At 41.4% G+C, this 23011-nt stretch overlaps 6 protein-coding genes across 7 annotated transcripts; 4 read left to right on the forward strand and 2 right to left on the reverse strand.

Annotated features, from left to right (window-relative positions):
- Positions 1-388: 388 nt before the first annotated feature.
- On the forward strand, positions 389-5188 carry hsc70 (heat shock cognate 70). The gene is made up of 9 exons (XM_068569118.1): positions 389-559; positions 1862-2066; positions 2175-2380; positions 2694-2846; positions 2919-3474; positions 3626-3828; positions 3931-4129; positions 4267-4499; positions 4715-5188. The coding sequence occupies exons 2-9, from the start codon at positions 1862-1864 to the stop codon at positions 4895-4897; spliced, it is 1938 nt and encodes a 645-aa protein (XP_068425219.1). The 5' UTR covers positions 389-559; the 3' UTR covers positions 4898-5188.
- A 645-nt stretch (positions 5189-5833) lies between these two features.
- Positions 5834-8638, forward strand: LOC137780846 (chymotrypsin-like protease CTRL-1). Its single transcript, XM_068569143.1, has 7 exons — positions 5834-5879; positions 6700-6803; positions 6898-6977; positions 7087-7168; positions 7309-7489; positions 7655-7785; positions 8477-8638. Exons 1-7 carry the CDS (start codon positions 5834-5836, stop codon positions 8636-8638), a joined length of 786 nt encoding a protein of 261 aa, XP_068425244.1.
- A 730-nt stretch (positions 8639-9368) lies between these two features.
- On the forward strand, positions 9369-11785 carry LOC137780837 (chemerin-like receptor 1). Its single transcript, XM_068569133.1, has 2 exons — positions 9369-9434; positions 9969-11785. Exons 1-2 carry the CDS (start codon positions 9425-9427, stop codon positions 11060-11062), a joined length of 1104 nt encoding a protein of 367 aa, XP_068425234.1. The 5' UTR covers positions 9369-9424; the 3' UTR covers positions 11063-11785.
- Positions 11786-12924: 1139 nt separating this feature from the next.
- lin37 (lin-37 DREAM MuvB core complex component) lies at positions 12925-15989 on the reverse strand. Its single transcript, XM_068569139.1, has 9 exons — positions 15585-15989; positions 15321-15396; positions 15194-15244; positions 15025-15054; positions 14853-14938; positions 14536-14696; positions 13798-13929; positions 13605-13678; positions 12925-13309 (listed from the first exon to the last, which is right to left on the reverse strand). The coding sequence occupies exons 1-9, from the start codon at positions 15616-15618 to the stop codon at positions 13222-13224; spliced, it is 732 nt and encodes a 243-aa protein (XP_068425240.1). The 5' UTR covers positions 15619-15989; the 3' UTR covers positions 12925-13221.
- A 136-nt stretch (positions 15990-16125) lies between these two features.
- proser3 (proline and serine rich 3) lies at positions 16126-21716 on the forward strand. Of its 2 annotated transcripts, none has more exons than XM_068569116.1 (13): positions 16126-16509; positions 16601-16694; positions 16801-17069; positions 17299-17450; positions 17585-17688; positions 17901-17986; positions 18065-18177; positions 18331-18527; positions 18629-19170; positions 19241-19433; positions 19869-20040; positions 20326-20407; positions 20567-21716. In XM_068569116.1, the coding sequence occupies exons 1-13, from the start codon at positions 16499-16501 to the stop codon at positions 20616-20618; spliced, it is 2067 nt and encodes a 688-aa protein (XP_068425217.1). In that variant the 5' UTR covers positions 16126-16498; the 3' UTR covers positions 20619-21716. The 2 variants fall into 2 exon arrangements, with proteins under 2 accessions (XP_068425217.1, XP_068425218.1); XM_068569117.1 differs by having other exon boundaries at positions 16604-16694.
- On the reverse strand, positions 20633-22028 carry hspb6 (heat shock protein, alpha-crystallin-related, b6). The gene is made up of 3 exons (XM_068569146.1): positions 21790-22028; positions 21259-21381; positions 20633-21154 (listed from the first exon to the last, which is right to left on the reverse strand). Exons 1-3 carry the CDS (start codon positions 21943-21945, stop codon positions 20966-20968), a joined length of 468 nt encoding a protein of 155 aa, XP_068425247.1. The 5' UTR covers positions 21946-22028; the 3' UTR covers positions 20633-20965.
- Between the last annotated feature and the right edge of the window lie 983 nt (positions 22029-23011).

Below are 23011 nucleotides of genomic sequence, written 5' to 3' on the forward strand. Positions count from 1 at the left end.
TAGGAATGCAGAAAGATACAAAAGTAGGTGACTTTTTACAACCATAAGTATTATATTCATCAATACATGCTGTAGTTAAGGCCGTGTGGATGAACTACATTTATTATCATAAATGCATTAATGTACACAGCATTTTTAAACTGGTCGCACACAGCAGCACAGCAGGATACTGTATTGCTCATGGACATTTCATTAAGGGAGTGTGAAGCGGAGGAGCTGGGGATCAAACCTCCAGCAAACTTTCTTTCAAGGAAATCCAGTCAGCGAGCTGACACATGGGCCTAGAACTTTCCTTGGTGGAGTCACCTGACACCCCGATGGGCTCTCCCTGCCCGCACAGCGCTTTATATACACTGGGAAGCAGAGACACTCGACCTCTTAGTTCGCCGGCCAGGATAGGGAAAGGAGTAGACAAGATAAGACAGAACTATATTAATCCCAAGGAAATTCATGTGCCAGAGTTTCAGTCAAGATTCGGGAGAATCTTTAAAGTCAGGAGTGTTGTGTGCGAGGGGAGAACTCAGTAAACTCTCAAATCTTGATCATCTGACAGCACAAGGTAACCCCTTAAGTAGCACTGCACTCAGCCTGGTTTCATAGTCCGTCTTGCTTGCTGCTTTGAAAGCCTAATGTGCCGACGAGAGGTATTCCCAAATAAGTGAGGCCTGCATGGTTTTTGTCAAACAACAGCATGAAAAGATGAAGCAGAATCTGTAAGATGAACCACACGGTCTTTTTTTTTTTTGGATTATTTGTTTCCATTTCCCAACTGTCAGTGGGTCTTCAGGACTGCTTCAGCCAAATGAAGCTGAATAGCATTAACTCTACCAAGTGGCTGAGGCAGACACAAATACAAACCGCCTCCACGTGTGCATCACTTCGACACAGGACCCAGTGCTGTTATATTCAAGCTCCAAAATGTATTTTTTTGCACTGCACATGAGAACTTTTAGAATTGGGAGTATGGCAGGCAATGAAGCAACACTGTCAGAGTTTAGCAGAGTCAGCATTTTCTGCTCTATGTTACACAACTAGATAACAAGCAATAATTCAATAGTCTGAAATAGTTGAAGCCGTTCTGGGACATTATAGGGAACAGAGTTCAACTGTCACCCTGTGAGCATGCAGCGGAAAGACGCTTGATCCAAAGATCTTTAAACCTAAATGACGCAGCTTTGTTCTTGTGATTTGATGTAATATGAATGCGCAATATGTGTTTGTGCTTTTCTCCGCCTCTTAAAAAAAAGTTGAATCGCCTTTTATTGAGTTCTTCGCAAATCTAACACCAGTTTCTCCAGCGCCTTGAAGCTGTGGTTCTTCTGAATTTGAAACAGTCTCGCCCACTAGTCACTGATAAATGATCTGTTCATTTTTAGCCACCTTCCATTCATTGCCATACGCTGATGCTTATTATAGAAATGGCAAGTAAGCTATTTGGAGCCAGCTGTCGGAACAGAGACGCTCTGATCACTATTCCAGGAGCAGGACATCACGTTTCACTGTTGCTGAGGGAGGAGCGGAGAGAGAAACCGTGTGGAGAGAGAATTAAAGGGCAGTGTGACATCCACCAATTGTTTGGTCTCAAGTGTCAGGAGGCGGTTTAGCCATTGATGCTTTTCCACCACTCCACCCACTGAGCCTCATGTGACCGTACACCTTGCACAGACTTATGTAACAGGAACAGTCATATACACTCACAGTGGATATGCACGTGTGTAGACGCAATACAGGTGTGCACACGTTGCTTTATTAATATTGCAAGGAAACACAAGTCCAAGTCCAAAACAATTACTGTCCATCACAAAAAGGGATGCAATTACAAACGCATTTATTTCATCTTGCTTCTTTTTTTTATTGTAAGATGTCTAAAGGCTCAGCAGTAGGCATTGATCTGGGAACCACATATTCCTGTGTGGGCATCTTCCAGCATGGCAAAGTGGAAATCATTGCCAATGACCAAGGAAACAGGACCACGCCCAGCTATGTGGCCTTCACAGACACTGAGAGGCTGATCGGAGATGCCGCCAAGAACCAGGTGGCCATGAACCCAACCAACACTGTATTTGGTGAGGACTTCGACACCTAAAAGGCAACAGGCTCAGAAGCAGTGATCCAAAGTAACGCGTGACTGACAGTGTCTTGCTTTTTGTTTCTGCCTCTTAAATCTCCTTCAGATGCTAAGCGTCTGATCGGTCGTAAGTTTGACGATCCCGTGGTGCAGTCGGACATGAAGTACTGGCCCTTCAAGGTTGTGAATGACTCATCCAAACCCAAGGTGGAGGTTGAATACAAGGGTGAAATAAAGACCTTCTACCCCGAGGAAGTGTCCTCGATGGTCCTCACCAAGATGAAGGAGATTTCTGAGGCTTATCTCGGCAAGGTAGACGACAATAAGAGTACAATCCTGTTCTTAAAAAAACAAAAGGTAGTTTGTTTTTTACAAAGGTGGCAGTGACAAACTGCAACTTAGTATTTATACCTGTTACACTTAACTGACTCTCAAATGCAAGACCTCCGCATCATAGCGAGCACTTCCCTCTGCCTCGAAACACATTGTGAGAAAAAGTCTTGTTAATGTTCGCAACGTGGTGACGGATTGTAAAAAGTAGAACAGTTTGAACACACACACACACACACACACACACACACACACACACACACATTATTAACTCAAGGTCGTACTGTCTTCCCAGCCTGTCAACAATGCAGTTGTCACAGTTCCTGCTTACTTCAATGACTCCCAGCGTCAAGCCACCAAAGATGCCGGAGTCATCGCTGGGCTTAATGTGCTGCGCATCATCAATGAGCCCACTGCTGCAGCCATCGCCTACGGCCTGGACAAAAAGGTGACTTAGTCACAAGATGCACACCTTAACATCTTTTATGCTCCTGTTAGTAATTCTTACCATTTCCTTTAGGTTGGCGGTGAACGTAATGTCCTTATCTTTGACCTTGGAGGTGGTACTTTCGATGTGTCCATCCTGACTATCGAGGATGGCATCTTTGAGGTCAAGTCCACAGCCGGGGACACTCACTTGGGGGGTGAGGACTTTGACAACCGCATGGTTAACCACTTCATAGCTGAGTTCAAGCGCAAGTTCAAAAAGGAAATCAACACCAACAAGCGAGCGGTGCGTCGTCTACGCACGGCCTGCGAGCGCGCCAAGCGCACCCTCTCCAGCAGCACTCAGGCCAGCATTGAGATCGATTCTCTCTACGAAGGAGTAGATTTCTACACTTCTATCACCAGAGCCCGCTTCGAAGAGCTCAATGCAGACCTGTTCCGTGGGACCCTCGAGCCCGTGGAGAAGGCCCTGAGGGATGCCAAGATGGACAAGGCCCAGATCCATGACATTGTCCTGGTTGGCGGCTCCACGCGCATCCCCAAGATCCAAAAGCTGCTGCAGGACTTATTCAATGGCCGTGACCTCAATAAGAGCATTAACCCCGATGAGGCAGTGGCTTACGGTGCAGGTGGGTATTTCTACATAATTTAAGTTCATACTAATTTACTCATGTTCCTATTTTAGTATAAAAGCTGTTGTTGAAATATGATTAGGTGGTTTATATTTCAGCGTTCTTGCTGTGATGGAATTAGTTTCACAATTAGTTTTACTGTTTACAGCCGTGCAGGCAGCCATCTTGGCCGGTGATAAGTCTGAGAATGTGCAGGACCTGCTCCTGCTGGATGTCACGCCCCTGTCCCTGGGAATCGAAACTGCTGGAGGAGTAATGACTGTCCTTATCAAGAGGAACACCACCATTCCCACCAAGCAAACCCAGACCTTTACCACCTATTCAGACAACCAACCTGGTGTGCTTATTCAGGTAGTTCGAGACAAATAACAGTTTGCTCTCCCCGTGTATTACAATTACTTCTAAAAGTGGATGTTGATGCAAAAATGATCTGAGTTGAGTCACTGTTTTCAGGTTTATGAAGGTGAGAGAGCCATGACCAAGGACAATAACATCCTGGGCAAGTTTGAGCTGACCGGTATTCCACCTTCTCCCAGAGGTGTCCCTCAGATTGAGGTGACCTTTGACATTGATGCCAATGGCATCCTCAATGTGTCGGCGGCGGACAAAAGCACTGGAAAGGAGAACAAGATCACCATCACGAATGATAAAGGTAGGGAACCATATTCAATATGGATTAAGTCAGAAGCCGATTTATTTGTCAACACAGCTGGAGGATAGCTCCACATGAACAAAGAGTACAAATAATAATAAGAAGGTACTCAGCTTTGTATTCAATGTATTTCACAGGGCGGTTGAGCAAGGAGGACATTGAGCAGATGGTGCAGGAGGCGGAGCAGTTCAAGGCCGAAGACGAGGCCCAGAAAGAAAAGGTCACAGCCAAGAACTCCCTTGAGTCTCTGGCCTTCAACATGAAGAACACTGTGGAGGACGAGAAGCTCCAAGACAAGATCAGCCCCGAGGACAAAAAGTCCATCGTAGACAAGTGCAACGAAGTCATTGCCTGGCTAGACAGCAACCAGGTAAAAAACACTGTTGACTGAACTATACGTCTTGATGACAATGGTTCCTCTTTTGCGCACATTGTGAAAGCAGGGCAGAGTCCTTGAACATGTAAACAATGTGAAGCAATCGTCTACATGTTTCTTTCACATCACGTTCATGGAATAGATAACCACAATGCAGAACAACCCACCCAGCTTCTGTGACAGTGAAATGTTTGTGCTTTCTGTTGCAGACGGCGGAGAAGGATGAGTACGATCACCAGCAGAAGGAACTGGAGAAGGTGTGCAACCCCATCATCTCCCAGCTGTACCAGGGCGGTATGCCAGGAGGGATGCCAGGAGGGATGCCCGGAGGTTTCCCCGGCGGAGCTGGAGGCGGCTCCTCCTCTGGCCCAACTATCGAGGAAGTCGACTGAAAACTATGCTGACGGTGTCGGCATACTCTCAGATCCCAACATACACTTACTGCCTCGAAGATATTTACTGAGCCAGAATACACTTCTGAAAATTAGATCACAGGCTTATTTTGTATCACATTTTCCCTATCATGTTTGTTCATGAACTTAACAATTCTAAGCAACCAAATTTGGCAGGCATTTCAAATATTCAGTCCCATTAGACATACTCACAGGCAGTTTGTTGTCTTCACCAATGATGATTTGCATGAAGTATTTGAACAATTCAATCAATAAAGATCACCAATGGGATTCTATTTGATATAATGCACTGTGTATTTCTTGGGAATTTCTGTATTTTAATGTAATTTCTGAATTACTCATATGCTAATATTTATTAGGGCAGAGGTATGAACTTTGTGTCAAACTGGTGCCGCAAAGATTTTGATCATTATCTTGTTTCCTGTAAATTTAGCTTAGACACAGGAAGGTACAGAACAAGGCGCCAAAAAAACATGTTACCTTGCGAAAATGGTGTGAAAAAAAAAAGGTGTGCGATCAAGATAAAAAGCAAGGTCAGAGACAGCTTTTCCTAAACATTAATGAATTGCAAAAGGTTATGCTTTTTTAAAATGTTCAACAAGAGGCAGGTGTTGTTGCTTCTTACCAATGGAATAATTACGCAACTATTTGTTTGCTAAAAGCTAACAGGACAAACACAAGCATAGGACGAAGTGGATGAACATTTAAGTTATAGGTCAACTCATGTGCTTATCACCAGATGTTCTCCTCCCAGACCTATCACAGTCACTGGTGTGTGTGTGTGTGTGTGTGTGTGTGTGTGTGTGTGTGTGTGTGTGTGTGCACATGGAACTCAGGGTCAAGTGTGTGTGATACACGTATAAAAGCCAGCGTCCCGCACAAGTGATTTCAGGTGAAACCCATCGAGACGTGGCCATGTTCTTTCTAGTCAGTTGTTTTGCTCTTGTGGTCTCTGCGCTGGGTGAGTGAGGAGAACATTTTCATCTGGAGAACATTTTTCTCACACTTTAATTAGATTGTACACAAAACAACTCACAGTATTCCTCGTGTTACGGTCGGCACCCACCCGTTTTAGTATTTAAAGGCATAAAAGAACCACATCAAATTTGTTTATTGCATCAAGGCTTTTTGACTTTGTCAGTAACCTCTATTTCAACAAAATACAAAAAAAAACAAACGTTTTACTAAATTATAAAATGCTCTGGTTGAAATTATGACCTTTGTGTTGTTAGAGTCGGTTATAAAAGTAAGATTATAAAGCAATAATTAGAGCCAAAAGTGAAATCATAAGTGCACTGTCAGCCCACACACTGACAGCCAGCTGTTCTCCCCATCATGTGAACTTGAGGGGATTCTCATTTTCTCAACATAAAGAGTATCCGCGCCAGCAACTTCCTCAGCCATTTTACCATTTAAAATAAAATTCAAATCAAGGTTTACTGACAAAGAAAAGGCCCAGAGGCCCCCACCAAAAATATTAAAACCAATATTTTCATGGATAAGGAAGCCTAACAAGGTAACCAAGAGATAAGAAACAAATTGGATGATAGAGATATAGCTTTTAACGTATTTTACAGCTGATTTAAGACACGGGTCGCCACAGTAGATGGCACTAGAAAACTAACACAAGAGGAATATAGGAATATATATATATATATATATATATATATATATATATATATATATATATATATATATATATATATATATATGTGTGTGTGTGTGTGTGTGTGTGTGTGTGTGTGTGTGTGTGTGTGTGTGTGTGTGTGATTTGGCCTCAGGGTGTGGAGTACCTTCTATCAGGCCCCAAGTGAGCGGATACAATAGGATCGTGAATGGGCAGAATGCTGTGCCCGGGTCCTGGCCCTGGCAGGTTTCTCTTCAGGTAGCCTAAGTTATGCACCTTTCAATTGCTACAATATCAACCCTTAGCATTAATCAAAAAAGGTCATGGAGAATATGCATGTTCTCACGTCTAGGATGGTCGTGGATTCCACTTCTGCGGCGGTTCCCTGATCAGCCAGAACTGGGTTGTCACTGCCGCTCACTGCCGTGTGTCGTAAGTAATGCTGAGGTGGTGTACCACGTCTACATGAGCAAAAGCCCAACATTGCCATCTCTGTGATCTCTCGTCTGTTGTTTTTGTTTCCACCCCCCCCCCCCCCCAGTCCTAGAAGCCACCGCGTTATCCTGGGAGAACATGATCGTCAGAGCAACAGTGAGCAAATTCAGGTCAAGACCATCTCCAGGGTAAGAGACGCCATAATCCACATGAGCTTTGTTTTATTTATTAAAAAATGGGATCTTTTATTCCAACATTTCCCGGGTAGATGTTTCATTACAACTTGGCCTCAGATGTGCTCATGACATGTGCTCATGTCTCCATCCAGGCCATCACTCACCCCTACTACAACGCCCAGAACTTCAACAATGACATCACCCTCCTGAAGCTGTCATCCCCAGTGCAGATGGCCCCCCGTGTGTCCCCTGTGTGTCTGGCCTCTTCCAGCACCAACATCCCCTCTGGAACCAAATGTGTCACCACTGGATGGGGCAGGACCGGCCAAACCTGTGAGAGAGCGATTACTTCAGAAGTCTTGCACACAGATGTTTTATTTTTTTTTACAAAGGAAAACTATAAAGGCTGAATGCGGAATGTCCACAAGACCCTAAGAACAATGTCAAATATGTATTCATGCAGATGAAGCCTCATCTCCATTTCTTCTCCGTTCTCAGCAAGCCCCCGCTACCTCCAGCAGACTGCCCTGCCTCTGCTCACCCCTACTCAGTGCAAGCAGTACTGGGGCTACAGCAGAATCACTGATGCCATGATCTGTGCTGGTGCTTCAGGAGTGTCCTCCTGTCAGGTAACAACCATTTCAAGGCCTGAAATGCAGGCTCCTTGTTTTTATTCTTCAAAACAACGAAAAGCTCCACAGTGTTTATAAATCAATTGTTCATTATTCAGTAATGATGACATTTTATACAGTTGCTGATGACAAATTATTTGCTCGTGTATCACAACTGTAAGTTAGTTATGATTGACAAATGATCTACAGACAATTGTAAAGTATAATTTGTTCATAACAACTGAAAATGTCAATATTAAATCCTTTGTAGATGTATAATAACTTTTAATAACATATTGAGGTATTATACACAAAATATCCAAATTTAAACATATGTATATACATACATATGATAGATAGATAGATAGATAGATAGATAGATAGATAGATAGATAGATAGATAGATAGATAGATAGATAGATAGATAGATAGATAGAGATTATGATTGCATGTATGTACTTGTAAATCTGACAACTGAATTTAAATTTAAACAACTTGATTATAAGATTACTAAAAAGTGCTTGTCCTATCACGCTCTAGTCTTCTTGCTGCATATGTGTTTCCTGTTTTTGTGGTCATTTTTGAGTTACGCAATGCCAGCTCACATCCTGTGCACAGCTGTACAGAACCTTTTCTCAACGCCTTCTTATCAAGCAATGTCAATCCTATTTGATTATATTGCTCTGAAAAGCCGTTTGTTTCATTTCAGGGGGACTCTGGCGGCCCTATGGTCTGTGAGAGCAGTGGAACGTGGTCCCTTGTCGGTATTGTGTCCTGGGGTACCTCCAACTGCAACGTGCGCACCCCTGCAGTGTACGCCCGTGTGTCCTACCTACGCAACTGGATTGACCAGATTGTTGCTTCCAACTGAAATGCAACGACAAAATTCAGCAATACAGATGCGCATCATCATCCTGCTAATCACTGTGATCAATGAGTGATTTCGACGCAGCATCAATATAAGCTGTCACAAGCATCCTGCTATTTCTCTTGACTCTGAATGGTAGCAACCACTCTCTGTACTGCTTTGTTTGGTGCATGTGTGAGAAATGATAAATACAATATCTAACTTATAATAACACCAGTGTTGGTTTTCATGTTTTACATTAATGTCAGCCTAATAGGATGGCATATTTGTGTGTGTGTGTGTGTGTGTGTGTGTGTGTGTGTGTGTGTGTGTGTGTGTGTGTGTGTGTGTGTGTGTGTGTGTGTGAGATTGGATGGAAAGGTTGAAAAGCAGGTTTGTGCAGCATACAATAAATATGCATTTTAGGATCATGAGAAGCGGTTCAAGAGGTTTTGAGTTAGATAGCTTTGAAAAACAAAACTTTTCATATTGTGAAATATAAAACATAAGAGTCCTTCAATAAATACTACCCCTGTGAAGCCGGCATTAACTCCTATTGAGACTGATTGAAGCTCAAGTCATTTTTAGATCATACATACAGTCGTGTTGGATTCCATTACATTCTAAGGTGTTCTTGTTATTTTGTCCACTCCCTGTTCATGGCTTGATGCTGTTTTGCAACAGCAGCAGTAGTGTTCTTATTGGCAGCTGCACACACTTGGAAGGAGGAGTGATCAAAGAGACATTGAGTAGAGACAGAACTAGAGAGAGATCAATTTAACAAAGACCAATTCTCGATGCATCCGAAAAATGGGGGCCGGTAAGACACTTTTTTTATATATAAGGTCGATGCTTTTAGATTGCATGCACAGAAAGGTGGTCTTCTATCATTTTTTTTAAACAAATTGATCTATAATAAAGATGCATCAACCATATTTTCTTGTTAATATGGAATATTTTCTGGGCACAACATTGAGTGCAATGGGAGAAACGCTGACTTGCAATTTAATACAAAGTACTCTACGTCTACTTCATCCAATGTAAGACTAAAGTGGGAGTTATTATAGAATATGAACAAAGGACTGTTTGAAAACACAATACTAAAAACTACAAACCAGCATACAGTTAATAAAGACAGATAAGTTATGCGTTCTGGTTATAAAAGTATTTGATTTGCCCTATTTCTCAATGCTCATTGCAGATTGTGTTGAAGAGACTAATGTCAAAAACATTAAAATAAAAAATAAACTCATAATTTTACTATTGTCTGTATTTTTATGTTTTTATTAAAACATACAAATAATAATAATAATAATTTGACTAATGTGTGTATTTTTTAATTTTTACTCAATAGATAATAACATCACTTCCTCTACACGCCAACCATCTGGGGTGGACAGGGTTTACACAACTTTGGGTACGGTGTCCCTGGTCATTTACTGCGTGGTGTTTATTTTCGGGACTCTCGGCAACGGCTTGGTCATCTATGTGACAGGCTGCAGGATGAAGAGATCGGTCAACTCGGTTTGGTTTCTCAACTTGGCTCTGGCCGACTTCCTCTTTACGGCCTTCATGATTTTCGGCATCATTTCAATTTCGCAGGAGCACCACTGGCAATTTGGAGAATTCCTGTGCAAGCTCAACAACTTTGTGAGCGTCGTCAACATGTTTGCAAGTATCTTTCTCCTGACAGCCATCAGTCTGGACCGCTGCCTGTGCATCTGGGTGGCGGTGTGGGCGCACAACAAGCGGACAGTGTGCAAAGCCCAGGTGATATGCCTTGTCATCTGGGTGACCGCTGCGGTCTGCAGCGCCCCTTATGCCACCTTTCGGGTGCTTATGGTCAGAGGGGAGAAGATTTACTGCAGTTACTCTGCATCCATAACACAAAACTGGAGTCTCACCATCTTTCGCTTCGTCATGGGCTTCCTCATCCCTTTCCTGGTAATATCGATCTCTTATGTGGCCATAGCTGTCCGCGCAGGACGCTTGCAGAGGATCAGGAAGCGGAGATCTCGGCGAATCATTTTCTCCGTCGTTCTCGCATTCTTCCTCTGCTGGTTGCCCTTCCACATTTTGTGTTTAATAGAAATAATGATCCCATTCAACTCAGATCTCCGGAATATTATCGTTATGGTGGGTCCAGTGCTTGCTGGCCTAGGTTTTATGAACAGCTGCCTGAACCCCATTCTCTATGTTTTCATGTGTGATGAGTTCCAGAAGAAGCTCAAGCAGTCCATATGCTTTGTCCTAGAGAGCGCCCTGGCAGAGGACCACTTGTCGTTTATGTCTTCTCGCAGCTTGTCTTCACACTTTTCTCGGACAACCCGGAAGTCTGACTCTGCTGCACCCGAGGAGAGGAAAGGCACGTCCACGAGTATGAACTTTGAAGAAAGCAAATTGGTCATCATTCCTGAGAAAGAGAGAGACACTGGGAGCACTGATTAGGACTAAACAACTAAACAGGAGACGTCAATCTAACGTGAACACATCAAACTTGTACTCAATAGGGAGAAAAGTACAGTAGTACAAACATTTCACAAATAACATGTTTAATTCATTCGGTCAGTATATCTGTGCAATTCCTTTTTTTATGTATCTTTTTATATTTGCTATATGTGATTTTAATGTGTCTATTGTTGGATTAAAGCGACTAATACTCGGGATCAGATGTTTTCAATTATGGTTGATAATACATCCTTATGGACTCACTTGTTACTTGTTGCATCCGTTACATTGGTCACCTTTGTATTACTAGTAGATGCAGCTTGATGACGTCACACAGCTCTACTATCTCAGGTCTAATCAGCCAGACTAATTGAAAACACCTGTGTTGGTGTGCTGTGGCTTAAGGATGTAAATATCTTTTTTTTGTTGTTGTTGTAACAATTAAATATGTTATACCATGAAACTGTAACTTCCAATACATTAGATATGGAAATGACTATAGTCCATATTTATCTTTTATTAGCTTTTGATGTTCCAGCATATCTAGCTATTGTTATTGACAAGCTAATTGTCCATAGCAGCATCTTTGAGACTGTCACACAAGACTGAGCTTTAATGATTGATCCATATGCATTTCAATACAATGAATAACAACTTAATGTTGATGAGATGTTCTCTTCCTTCTACATGACTAATGAAATAAAAGCATTTGCTATCACAACAGCACTCCTCGATCAACATTTTAATTAATTGTGGAAGGGAAGTCCATAATGTCCGAGCACTAGGACTCAGTAAAGACTCATGCAAGGGGCAGAGGAAGCTCACCTGTTCATTTTTTGCTGCAAACAAGACACATCTGTGGCCAACATTTGTTTGGTGGCTTGATCACCTTTTAAAAATCTTTAAAAGCAGGATTTTACTTAGGAACATGAGCCAAAAATAAATATGTTCTATATTGTAGATAGATGAAAACTTGGATTTTATTGCTGAGGCACATCAGCTGAGAAACAAGGTATGCTCAAGCAGATAAGAGCTGTTTTAACATGCTTGGTTTCCTTGGGTTGCTGTCTTTTAACTTAAGTGTTTTGATTTGGTTCAAATTGATGAGTGTAGTGGTGGTTTATTCATAATTTTCTGACATATTTCGGGACAATCTATTATATTTTATGCATAACTTTATAATAACCTCCCTGATTTGTGCAGTCTAGCCCCACATTGTTGATTTCTTTTGCCTTTTTCACTTATGGATCAGGTTTATGTATTAAAACAAATTGCTCATCGATCTTGCATTTAAACTTTTCGTAAGGACTCTCTTGCTCAAATGGATTATTTAATGACCTTATTTCATGCATTGCTAATCAAATCTAAATATTTGGTATAGCGGCCTCTAGCTCCAGGTTATTCTGGGCCTTATGTAAATCCCTCACTGTTCATCCCTCACTGTTCATCATGTGTGTATTTCATTAAACTACCATCAGCGCTTTTACCAATGTGCTGTAGTAGAAGAAATGTGGTATTGCCCAAATACTTACTCACCACTTAACTTCCTGTAACTGTCCATCAAGTCAGCAATATTGCAACACAACAAGTTCAGAATATGTTTGTCTAAAACTTCACTTCAGAGTGTCATGCGATCTTACAGTATTTGGCATTACTGGGGCATCACCTCGTTGACTGATTAAAAAAAAAAGAGCTAACATCCATTTAAAAAGAATGAATCATATTCAATAGCATATGCAATTCAAGCTACTTTAAATTGTTGTGTTGTTGAGTACGTGCGGGTTTTATCAAGCAAAGCTGAAAGTGGTTGAGGCCACAATGAACTTGTTATGTTTGGGATGACATGACGAAGGGAGTCACAGTGTCTGGAAAACTGATTAGTTTATTCAGAGAACTACAAATCATTTGTAGGAATAAAAACAGTCTCACATCACACTGGAACAAATTGCAACAAGATTTCTTTTTTAAATCCAGTTGAAAATTTCTTCTACAATGTGTAGGACATATGGTTTATTTAAGGCTCAAAGTTATGTTCACGCTTTCCTATAAGTCTGATTACATATATAGCAGCTGTGTTCAAAGAGTCACTGCTGTATACTACGGCTCCCTTACAACTGCGTGGAGTCTGTTTTGTGGTGGAGAGCCATCGAACCAGCCAGTTAGCGATCGTAGAGCTCCTTCATCTCCTTAAGAACCTTGATACTCTCGCTGTATCTTAACTGGTTCTTGTTAGAGCACTCCTTCCATCTAGGAAAAATTTTATAAAAAATGCGTCAGCTCAACTCGTACCAAACAACAAAAAAAATCAAACTTGCAAACACAGTTACATAAATTGTACATCATGACCGGACTTCAATACATTAAATTATCCAATGCTTTCATCCAAAGCGACTTTCAATAAGTGCATTCACTTCATAGGATCAACAATTCACAAATGGCAAAAGTGAGACAAGAACACTTATAAAACCCAAACCTCAAGGTGAGTTGTGTACAGTACAAAATTCAAAGATAATGTGACTAATCCTTCAATTAAAGAACATACTTTTGCCTTATCTTTTTCCAACGTTCCATGTGGTCACATATGAGAGAACCCGATACAGGTAGTGAATCTGTCGTCTGTGGAAAGAGAAACAATTCAGATTTAGTTGAATATATCTTAGATATTATAGTGTATATTTAACATCCCCACTCAATTAAACCCCATCAATAAATCTAATGTATATAATATACAGAACCTTGTTAACAGTGGGTTTTTCCATCTGTGGGATCCTGAGATTGATGGGTTCACCAGAAGTGCTGATTGGACAGGACATTGGAGGAGGGAGTCTGTAGACAGTCTGACCTTTACCATTGATCGCTTCTGTAAGCTGGCAAAAGAAAGAACATTTAAGTAAGGAATAGGGAATGAAGTTAAACGGCCATTTACGCAATTATTTCTGGCCTTGTGATGCCCAGAAATCATGGCATTACAGCATCTGTAATGATTAGAAATGTCTAATAATTTATGTACTCTGGTAAATACGTTATTTAGAAGTTAAATTAAAAACTTTTAAGACATTTGTATGTTGCTTTGCCACAAGAGAGCGCCCTTATGCTGGTCAGACTGACAACAGCGCTCATGGCTTTAAGAGCCCAACTGAACTGTTACCACAGACCATCAGTACTAGGCTTTGTCATACAAACATTTTGCCTTTTATAGATAATAGTAGCCACTTCTAATAAAATAAATCAGACGAGTGCTGCATTTTGAATAATCCCCTGAATTAAGTAGTATTTCTGAGTTGATGCGATATAATATTGTTTACCATAATATTTTGCCACAATAGCTTCTTTACTTTGTAAAGCTAAAAACTAGAAATCATTGTTCGAATTTTTGAATAAAAAAAGCCAGATTTTCTTCAAAATATCAATGTAACTTTATCCTTTACTTTGTGTACTTAATGGTAAGTTATTTGACAAATGTATGGCCTCACCTCTTCCTCCACCATAATGTGTGGGGGGCTCGGGGAAGCAGGCAGCACTCGAACAGAAGGATTGTTTCTCATCCAGGCACGGCATATAGGATACAGTGGGGTGCTAGTGTTGAACTGAGCCAGATCCACACTGCGATCAAACAACTTAATAATGTAAGCGTCTAACAAGTGGAGAAAGACAGACAATGGGAAGATAAAGAAGATATAATACATTTTACAATGGCGTTGAAGGCAAAAGGACCACAATGAAAGCAAAAAGGACATTTGTGTAACGTAATTTCTTCCTGAATTGTTTTCAAAACGTGCATTCAGTTTACTTTGTTTGTGTTGATTGCTCTCTGGTAAGCCCTCATCCATCTCTTTACGCTTCTTCCTACGGTGCTGTGGAAATCGAGCTGAAGGTCTGGATAAATCAAAACAAGGAAACTTAAAAAACTATCTATTACAGTGAGCAAACACACACTGCTCAGTTGAAAAATAGACACTTGCCTTTTTCCAGCAGATGATGGTGACAAATCCCTAGAGAAAGCAAATGAAACATGAAATGTAAAAACAAGCTTTAACACTGTATATTATGCACGATATTCTTCCATTTCACAGCACCAGCTACTCTACAATATTCGATAAATACATTTGTGAGCAAATCGTTGATCCATACTTGTTTAGGGAGTCAGCTGATATTTTTCCAGTATCACCCTCATTTTGTTCCCTGTTCAAAAATGCAACGATATTAGTATGATAGTAAAGTGACTAAATTGGGGTATAAACTCAAACGTTGTGCTGACCTGTCACTTTCAGTCTTCTCCAGCAGTCCCTTTAACACATCATCCAATCTGCTGCGTGCACCAGCCCCCTCGAGATCTGCAAGTAATGACACAAGTAGTCAACTGGGTGCTTTACTGTAACGGAAATGAACATTACTCGCAACAAAGAGTCAATATTGAATACATACCATAAATGCGTATTTACGTACCAAACACAACGCTCGTTAACTTTAGAGCATCTACTTAGCTGTGGGCTTCAAATGTAGTGACGTCAACGTTACTCACCTGGCCTCTCAGTCTTTATCTTGACGTGGTGCATTATCTCCACCTTTCTATAACGTCTATGTCACGTTAGCGTTCACTTTTATAACCACAAGTTCACTCCGGGAGATCGATCTGCAGCGTGTTACTGTTGATACCAACTTGTAACCGATGCTACTTGACAATACTACCGTACAGGACGTTAGCTCGCAGCGGTTCGGGTTAGGCCTTTTTTTGTAAGCGGTGACGTTAAAGCTAACGTTAGTTCACGAGCCTTTTACCTAGTATAGCGACTAGTTGACTAAAAGTAAACCAGAGCGATTTAAAGACAAAAAAATACATATAAATAAACTGCAAACTGGACGTTTCATTTGTTTCTTGCTATCTTAAATGGCCGTTGCTAACTGATCTTCCTTTGGAGACTTTCCTCTTCCGCGCGCTGTCGGTTTCCTATTCACCCATTGGTGGTTTTGCTTGGAGGACAATCTTCGTGATTGGGTAGCTTTTACGTCCATCACAATGAACTCGATTTCTATTGGCTACAAATCGTGTGGTAAATAACGATCGGCACAAACAGGGACTCTTTCTTCTGGTTTCATCGAGCACGTTATATTTGTCAAAAAATATCTTTTGCAGTTTTGTTTTGATTACAACGTGGGACTCGTTGGATTAATAGCTATTGTAAGTGCCCCGGAGGCATCTCATTGTGCCATTTTATGCGCAATGCGTGTCCTGCTGGCGTTTAACTCCATGGTAACTTTATTTTGTAGATATGCCAAGTCAACCCTGAAGACCGGTGGGTCTTTCTAGGTTAACTAGACGTTATATTATTATATTATTATCAGATAACTCTTAGTTTGGGCCAGGCATAAATCAGACAGTTAAGTGCATCCCTTTTACGGTGCTATTAGGAATAACCTGTGATGTACTAAGCTGTAATGAAATCCAGGTAAGATATTAAGATTATATTTATAGTACAGTACTCTAAACAATGGTTACTGGTGTTTATCGGACTCTGAGGAACACTTTTATTTATACAGCAGTCGTGTGAAGCCCTTTCAACTGAGCAGAGGGACCAAGGGATACTACCAACCATCCTGTAAACAGTCCCTAACAAAGAAAAAGAACAAAACGGTATGTTCATAAGTAAACTGTATACACTGCAAGATGTGTTTGATTTCTATGTTGCTTTCCATCTAGTCAATGCAAACATGTACATCACTTTGTTGTTCTTTCACAGACTTCAAGTCCTGTACGTCCAAACCGGCGAACCAGTTCACAATTACACACTCTGTGCCCGGAGACCCAACAGCTGTCTGAACAATGTTTTGCCGCCACGGATGGACAACCAGTTTTTGCAGAGTCCTGGCCCTCCACCGAGTGGGGATCTTGTCTTTCCAGCACTACAACCTCATCTGACACGGAGACACCCAAACCCCAGTCTGCGAGAGCAGGACAATCCACATATTCCTCAGAGCTAGGAGTTCGGCAAGATTCAGTGCTGGCAAAGTATGTTTCACTTTTATAGAGTCTACCAAGTACAAAGAGCTAAGTGAAGCCAAAGTCAAATTCCATGTATGTGTAAACACACATGGCCATTAAATGTTGCCCTGCGTGTGCCCCCAAGTGCCGTCTTAAACTTTTAATCGCACTGAAAAGACATGACTATGGTATGGTAACTGTGATGTGAATACTGGGAGGTATAGAAATGGTCGGTGGTCCTTTACTATTCTACCAGGTACATAGATCGCTTCCGCAATGGTCGACCGCAGAGTCGAGAGGAGCGCCAGCAGAGTCCTTCCGCCGATGGAGAGCAGGAGCAGCCTTTTTGGTGGCTGTCACCCTCATCTTTACCCTGCAGTTCAACACCCACTAAAACAACAGACAAAGGTGCATTCTCACTTACTGTTTTTTTTTTTTTTTAAATGTAGGTGTTGTTAACTGTCACCACCAGCCACTACATTTCAATGTGAAAAGCAAACTTGCTGGTAACATGTTTATATTGAGTCTCTTTTTCTGCACAGATGGCATCCAGCCTCTGAAAGACGACTATGGACTTGCCATTTTCAGTCCAGCTGGACAGCATCGACATAACAGATTCCCTTCGCCACACGGAGGATCACTTAGTGTGAGTCCATCTGTAAATTCACTGGGATTGAGCCTCAATTCAGCCTGCTAATGTAGTCCTCTACTAAAATAGAAATAACTTGTGCATTGTTTTTAGGAAACAAATGACCTATGAATGCATATTAATTTCTTTAAAATGTAGGAGAAAAAAAAAACTAGACCATTTTTTTTATCTTGTTTTCTATTGGTTGTGTCATCTTGTTTTATTATCAGACGTTATCAGACATCTCTCACGGTGAATTTGATGACACAGAAATACAACACCTTCAAGAAAAGGCTGCCAGACTTCTGCTGAGAGGGTATGAAGACCAGCAAGTAACAGTAGTGATCATTGAATCTATTCTTTCAATGTGAGTAAATTATTGTCTTTCAAACAGGGAATGTACTAAGAGTGATGGATCCATCCCTGTCAGCTCAGAGGGCCTGGAATGCTCAGATTTGTCTTCTCCAGTCAGCGTACATGAGCCAGTGCGAAGACCTATGATTCCCAGTAAGTAATAAACAGCAATACACATTTTTGGGATTTTAACTTCCTCAATGCCAACTTGTAGCCGATGTCATTCTTAATTTTTTCCTGCTTGTTATTTTTAACTGTATTGCTGTGTCAGTGTGATTGTGCAATGTGTTTTATTGACATTCATAGCAAAGGCCAGCTCAGAAACCTCTGTCATTCCTTCTCTGGCTCCCCCCACACGTCGGGAAGAGGACATCTTGTTCCAGTGGCGCTTGAGGAGAAAGATCGAGCAGGCCAGGGAGGGGCACTCCAGTCTTCGTGGTCCCACATTTAACTGGCAGGCCCCCAGTTCAAGCCATGCTTCAGACACTGGACAGGCTTACAAGGTTGGAGTTAAAATGTCTAATATTTACTCCAAATGTTTTGTAATATTTATTACAGATTTCCAGAATTATTTTTAAATTAATTTTTCTTGCATTACCTCTAGCAATGCCAGAGTACTCAGCCTCCTGAATTCCCACAGAAATCTACACGCCCCTACATAACTGCGCCCCAGCCACAAACCAAAGAAGCCCACAGATCATGTCCCCAAGCTTTGGATCCAACGCCCTTCCCTACCTTTGTTGTCTCTGGTTCTTCCGTCTCTCAACCCCAGGCTGTTGCCCATATGCCTGCCCACATGCATTTACTCTGTGATGTCCTGCCGTGTCCCATCCAGTCATCTCGCACTAATACGCATCAACACCTTTCAGATCAACACCTTTCAGAAAGTACAGATGAGTCTGGGACCAAAGTTGTCTGTAAAAAGACCCAAGTGCCCGGGAACTTGGTGAATACTTTCACAGATGAACGTAGTCGTGAGCATATGGCATCCCCAGCACCTGCTTCATCTGGAGCTACAGAAGGAGCGGAGCTTATTCGCCACAAAAGGTCTGAGAGGAACAAGAAAGAGAAAGCCCAGACAAGAAAGTCAGAGAAGAATGAGACGAAGACGGCGCCGTCCACCGGAAAGCAGAAGAAATCCACAAGGTAGTCTCGAAACATGGACACAGAGTAAAAGAAAGTCATGTCTGCATGCCTAATATTTTGATTTTTGCAGATATACTGTGGATAGGGAGCACGTTGATGGCCCTGGTCGGACAAACAGGAGTTTTACACATCAAAAAGTTCCCAAAATAGTCCCGCCGTGGGCAGAGACGCAGCAACAGGAAGGAAGCCAAGGGTTTTCCAGTGAGAGCTTTGCTGGCGATCATGCACCACCCCCTTCTCCAATCCACAGCGCCCTCGGACAGGTTCTCAAGTTATTTTCTTTAATGCTCTCTAAGTAGTGCGATTAACACAAGCGCCTTATGACAGATGTCTTAATGTTTCCCCGACTGTCAGAATAACTTAATAACTAGTGAATAATTAAAATCATGTGTGTGTCGCTGCTTAAAATACAGTAGTTCGTGAGGATTTATATTTAAGTAGTTGTCTACAAGAGATGGACCGTGTGTGAGTCTTTGTCATGTCAAATAATTTAAGTGTTCATATCTAACCTTGGAATGAGATGAAAAACAATTCTTTAAATTCTGTAGTTACCATGGATGAATTGAATTGCGTGTCCATCAGTCTGCACACCTTGTGGTGTTTAAATGTCAAACATCATTATTTGGTGACGTTTAATGTTACTCTGGTAATTCAAAGCTGTATTAATCTGTAGGGTGTTCTCATTTGGGCCCCGACAGGTAGTTTCAGAGGTGTTGTTTCCCACGGTGGATCCATCTCTTGCACAAAGACCTTCGGTCTCGTCGGTTTCTCCTCCTTGCACTGCCTCTGCACCGCCACAATCCTCTGCTTCTCCATGCGATGCACAGAACTCTATGGAGGTCATTTCCCAGCTGCTGCAAGAAGCTGAAGGTGAGCCTTTGGCAGCAAAAAGCCCCACTCTTTACCCTGGAGTAAATTGTGGAGAATATATTATTTTCTATCATTTCTTTTCCCAACATGCGACAACTCTTTAGGTTAAAACCCCCGGAGTTTCTCTTTTTTGCGAATGCTGTATCTAACATGTTATCCATGTTAAATTTCTCAGCAGTCATAACTGCATACTGCCTTTCAAGGGTTTAAACAAGAAAACAACTTAAAGTATTGGTCTGCTATGTGTAGATGCTGATTATATTCCATTATCAACTTTCTTTTCAGATTCAGATGAAAAGGAGTTTGAAGATGACCCTTTATTAGTCGTCCTTCGCAAGCAGCGTAAATGGGTAAAGGAGCAGATCAGGTAAAATACAATTTTGGTCATCATTTACATAAATTATATTCCCAGAAAGCCATTCATATGAAACTCCAATGAATTGTAGCTCTAATATTGTTGGTAGAATCCTCCAAACATTGCACTCCAAATTCCAGAAAAAATAATCTTTTGTATTTGTTCTTTTAGTGAAGTGGACTCGAAGTTGATTGAATTCCTGGACGAGCAACAAATTACTTGACAAGAGGCACTTGATGTAGTCACTTTTTTATTTTATAAAGAAATAAAGTTTATTCTTTCATTTTTGAAGAAGTATTTCCACATTAAAGAGTTTGTTGATATGTTTTTGTGCATCATTAATCACTATTACATTTCAGTGCATTTAAAAAAAAAGTTGCACACAGAAAAAAAAAAAGCAGCTTTAACATTCGAACACAGAATATTTACAGAGACTGGTTCCTCACAACATCACGTAAGATGGATTAGTAATAGAAGAGCAGTATATACAAACCTCAGAGTGCAGGGAATATTAACACAGTGCCTGGAACAGAACAAATAGGTGTGTCGGTACATGCTGCCTGTGTTTTCTTAAAGAGATTTGAGGGGTTGGTTTGAATGGGATTCGGTCAGGATTCTGGAGTCCTCCGTTTGCAGCATCGGTGCAGATATGATGAGGATGCCGTCTGGAGAGACCGCTGATTCCAAAGCCATGGTGTCCACTCCCTTTGGGATCCGGTAGCGGCGGTTAAACTGCCGCGTTGTAACCCCCGATCCTTCCTTCTGACCAAATAGGCAATACAGGTTTAGAGGATGAGGCAAATCATAACCATTGAAAATATACAAAACCAAAAATACAGTAACATTCCTCTTAGAATACAAACCTTTTTTTCTTCATGCTTTCCTTGCACTTCCACAAAGTCTCCTATCACTTTGACCATTAGGTCTTCTGGGTTGAAGTGCTTTACATCGACTTGAATTGTAAAACCACTGTCATCACAGTTCACCTATACCAGCAAAGAAGTAAATACTGCATGTTATGTATGAATAAAATACCTTCAAGCACAGCAAATAGCCGACAGATTCCTATTTGCCATCATAGTAAAAGTTCATCATTGACCTTGGAAATCGTAGTTTTAATAGTAAAAAAAAATTGGCAGGGGGCTTTCAACTGCATGTCAGAGTTTTTATCTAATGATGATCACTAAGATGAACTTGAACACTCTGGAAAGAGCTCCGAGGTGCAACTTGAGTCTTTGTTTTTCATCCCTCTATATGCGTATGTGTATTTGTATTTTTCTCTCCCCCTCCCCAAATAAAATGAGGACTTCCCTATTAATGCGACCCAAGTAAAAGTGTATTTGGTATCACTGAATATTTTGTGTTTCTATGCAGTTCTATTGAGCCAAACCTACCTCTGCAGAGCTGGTATTATCCGTCTCCGGTATCAGTAAGTTCTGGGACCAATTATATTGTCCGTAAGTCCCATTCAGCCGAGGAATAAGAGGCGGTAAAATCTCCTGCCATGGAATGCCATCAGCTGTAAGAGTGGGTGGCAAGATGAAGTCCATTTCTAAATAATAGAGGAAAAAACTCAAAATAAATAAAAGGAGTTGACTTGACAGCAGTAGAGGATACAGCTCGCAAGACTACAAGGCATACAACAACTTACCTCTTCTTAAATATTCTGACCAAATAGCAACAGGACTGCCCCTGTTTACGCCCCTTGTTCTCTGCTCGTCTCTAAAAGGGGGACAGTGAGTTCCGATGCTGCGCCCGTCTGTCTGACTGCGAGCTCCTCTTTCTTTGGGTGCATGACGTGGCTGACTTACGCCGTGTTTTTATACTGGAGTTGCATAATGAGCTTGGAATTCATAACGGGGCACCTTGCCTCTGTTATGTTCTGGATGCGTACCCTTGGGTGGTCGGGTAGGGCCTTATAGGAAAAGAGTGTATTGTTTTGGGAGTGGCACAGCTGTTGCCAGCTTATGGGCAATCCACGTGTTGATTGGCAATTGCCAGTGTTGTATCCCACAGTTAATTCCGAGGGTCGACGGCACCGAAACAAACGGACTGTCCACATTTTCTTCTTGGGCCTGTTGCGAAATATATAGTTAAGGTTGGTTGTCAAGGAAGGTCTATCCAAAAATAAGTTCAAAAGAGATGTTGTGACCCTCGTGAGCTGACGCAGACGGACAGTGACAGCAGCGACGTCCCTAACACATGCCAGAGCACGTGTGCTTCCCCCGCCATCACTCACTGTAACAGTGGCAGCTCAACTATTCAGAGCATGTACTTAAGTGAATAGTGATGCCTCAATATTAAAATACTCCAGGAAAAGTCCTGCATTAAATATTTGAGAATCTTATCAAAAGCAAAAGTTGTCATAATGCAGACAATTTGAACCTGTATTGTACTATTAAATATAGTTTTATAAGTATCATATTTGAATGCAGGGGTTAAAGTAAAAAGTACAAACTATTTAAGTGTTTAAAACTATAAAAAGCGCCTCAAAAGTGTACTTCCAGTTCAATAATCTTTTCAGTCATCTCTTCACTCAGTACACACACGAACACACACAGAAACAGTGTACAAAGTCCATAAAAGGATTTTTAGTTTACCCCGTAAGTCAAGTTT

This window comes from Clinocottus analis, unplaced genomic scaffold (assembly GCF_023055335.1).
Source record: "Clinocottus analis isolate CAN_PGR_092001 unplaced genomic scaffold, fCliAna1.0.p SCAF_9, whole genome shotgun sequence".
Taxonomy (NCBI): Eukaryota; Metazoa; Chordata; class Actinopteri; order Perciformes; family Cottidae; genus Clinocottus; species Clinocottus analis.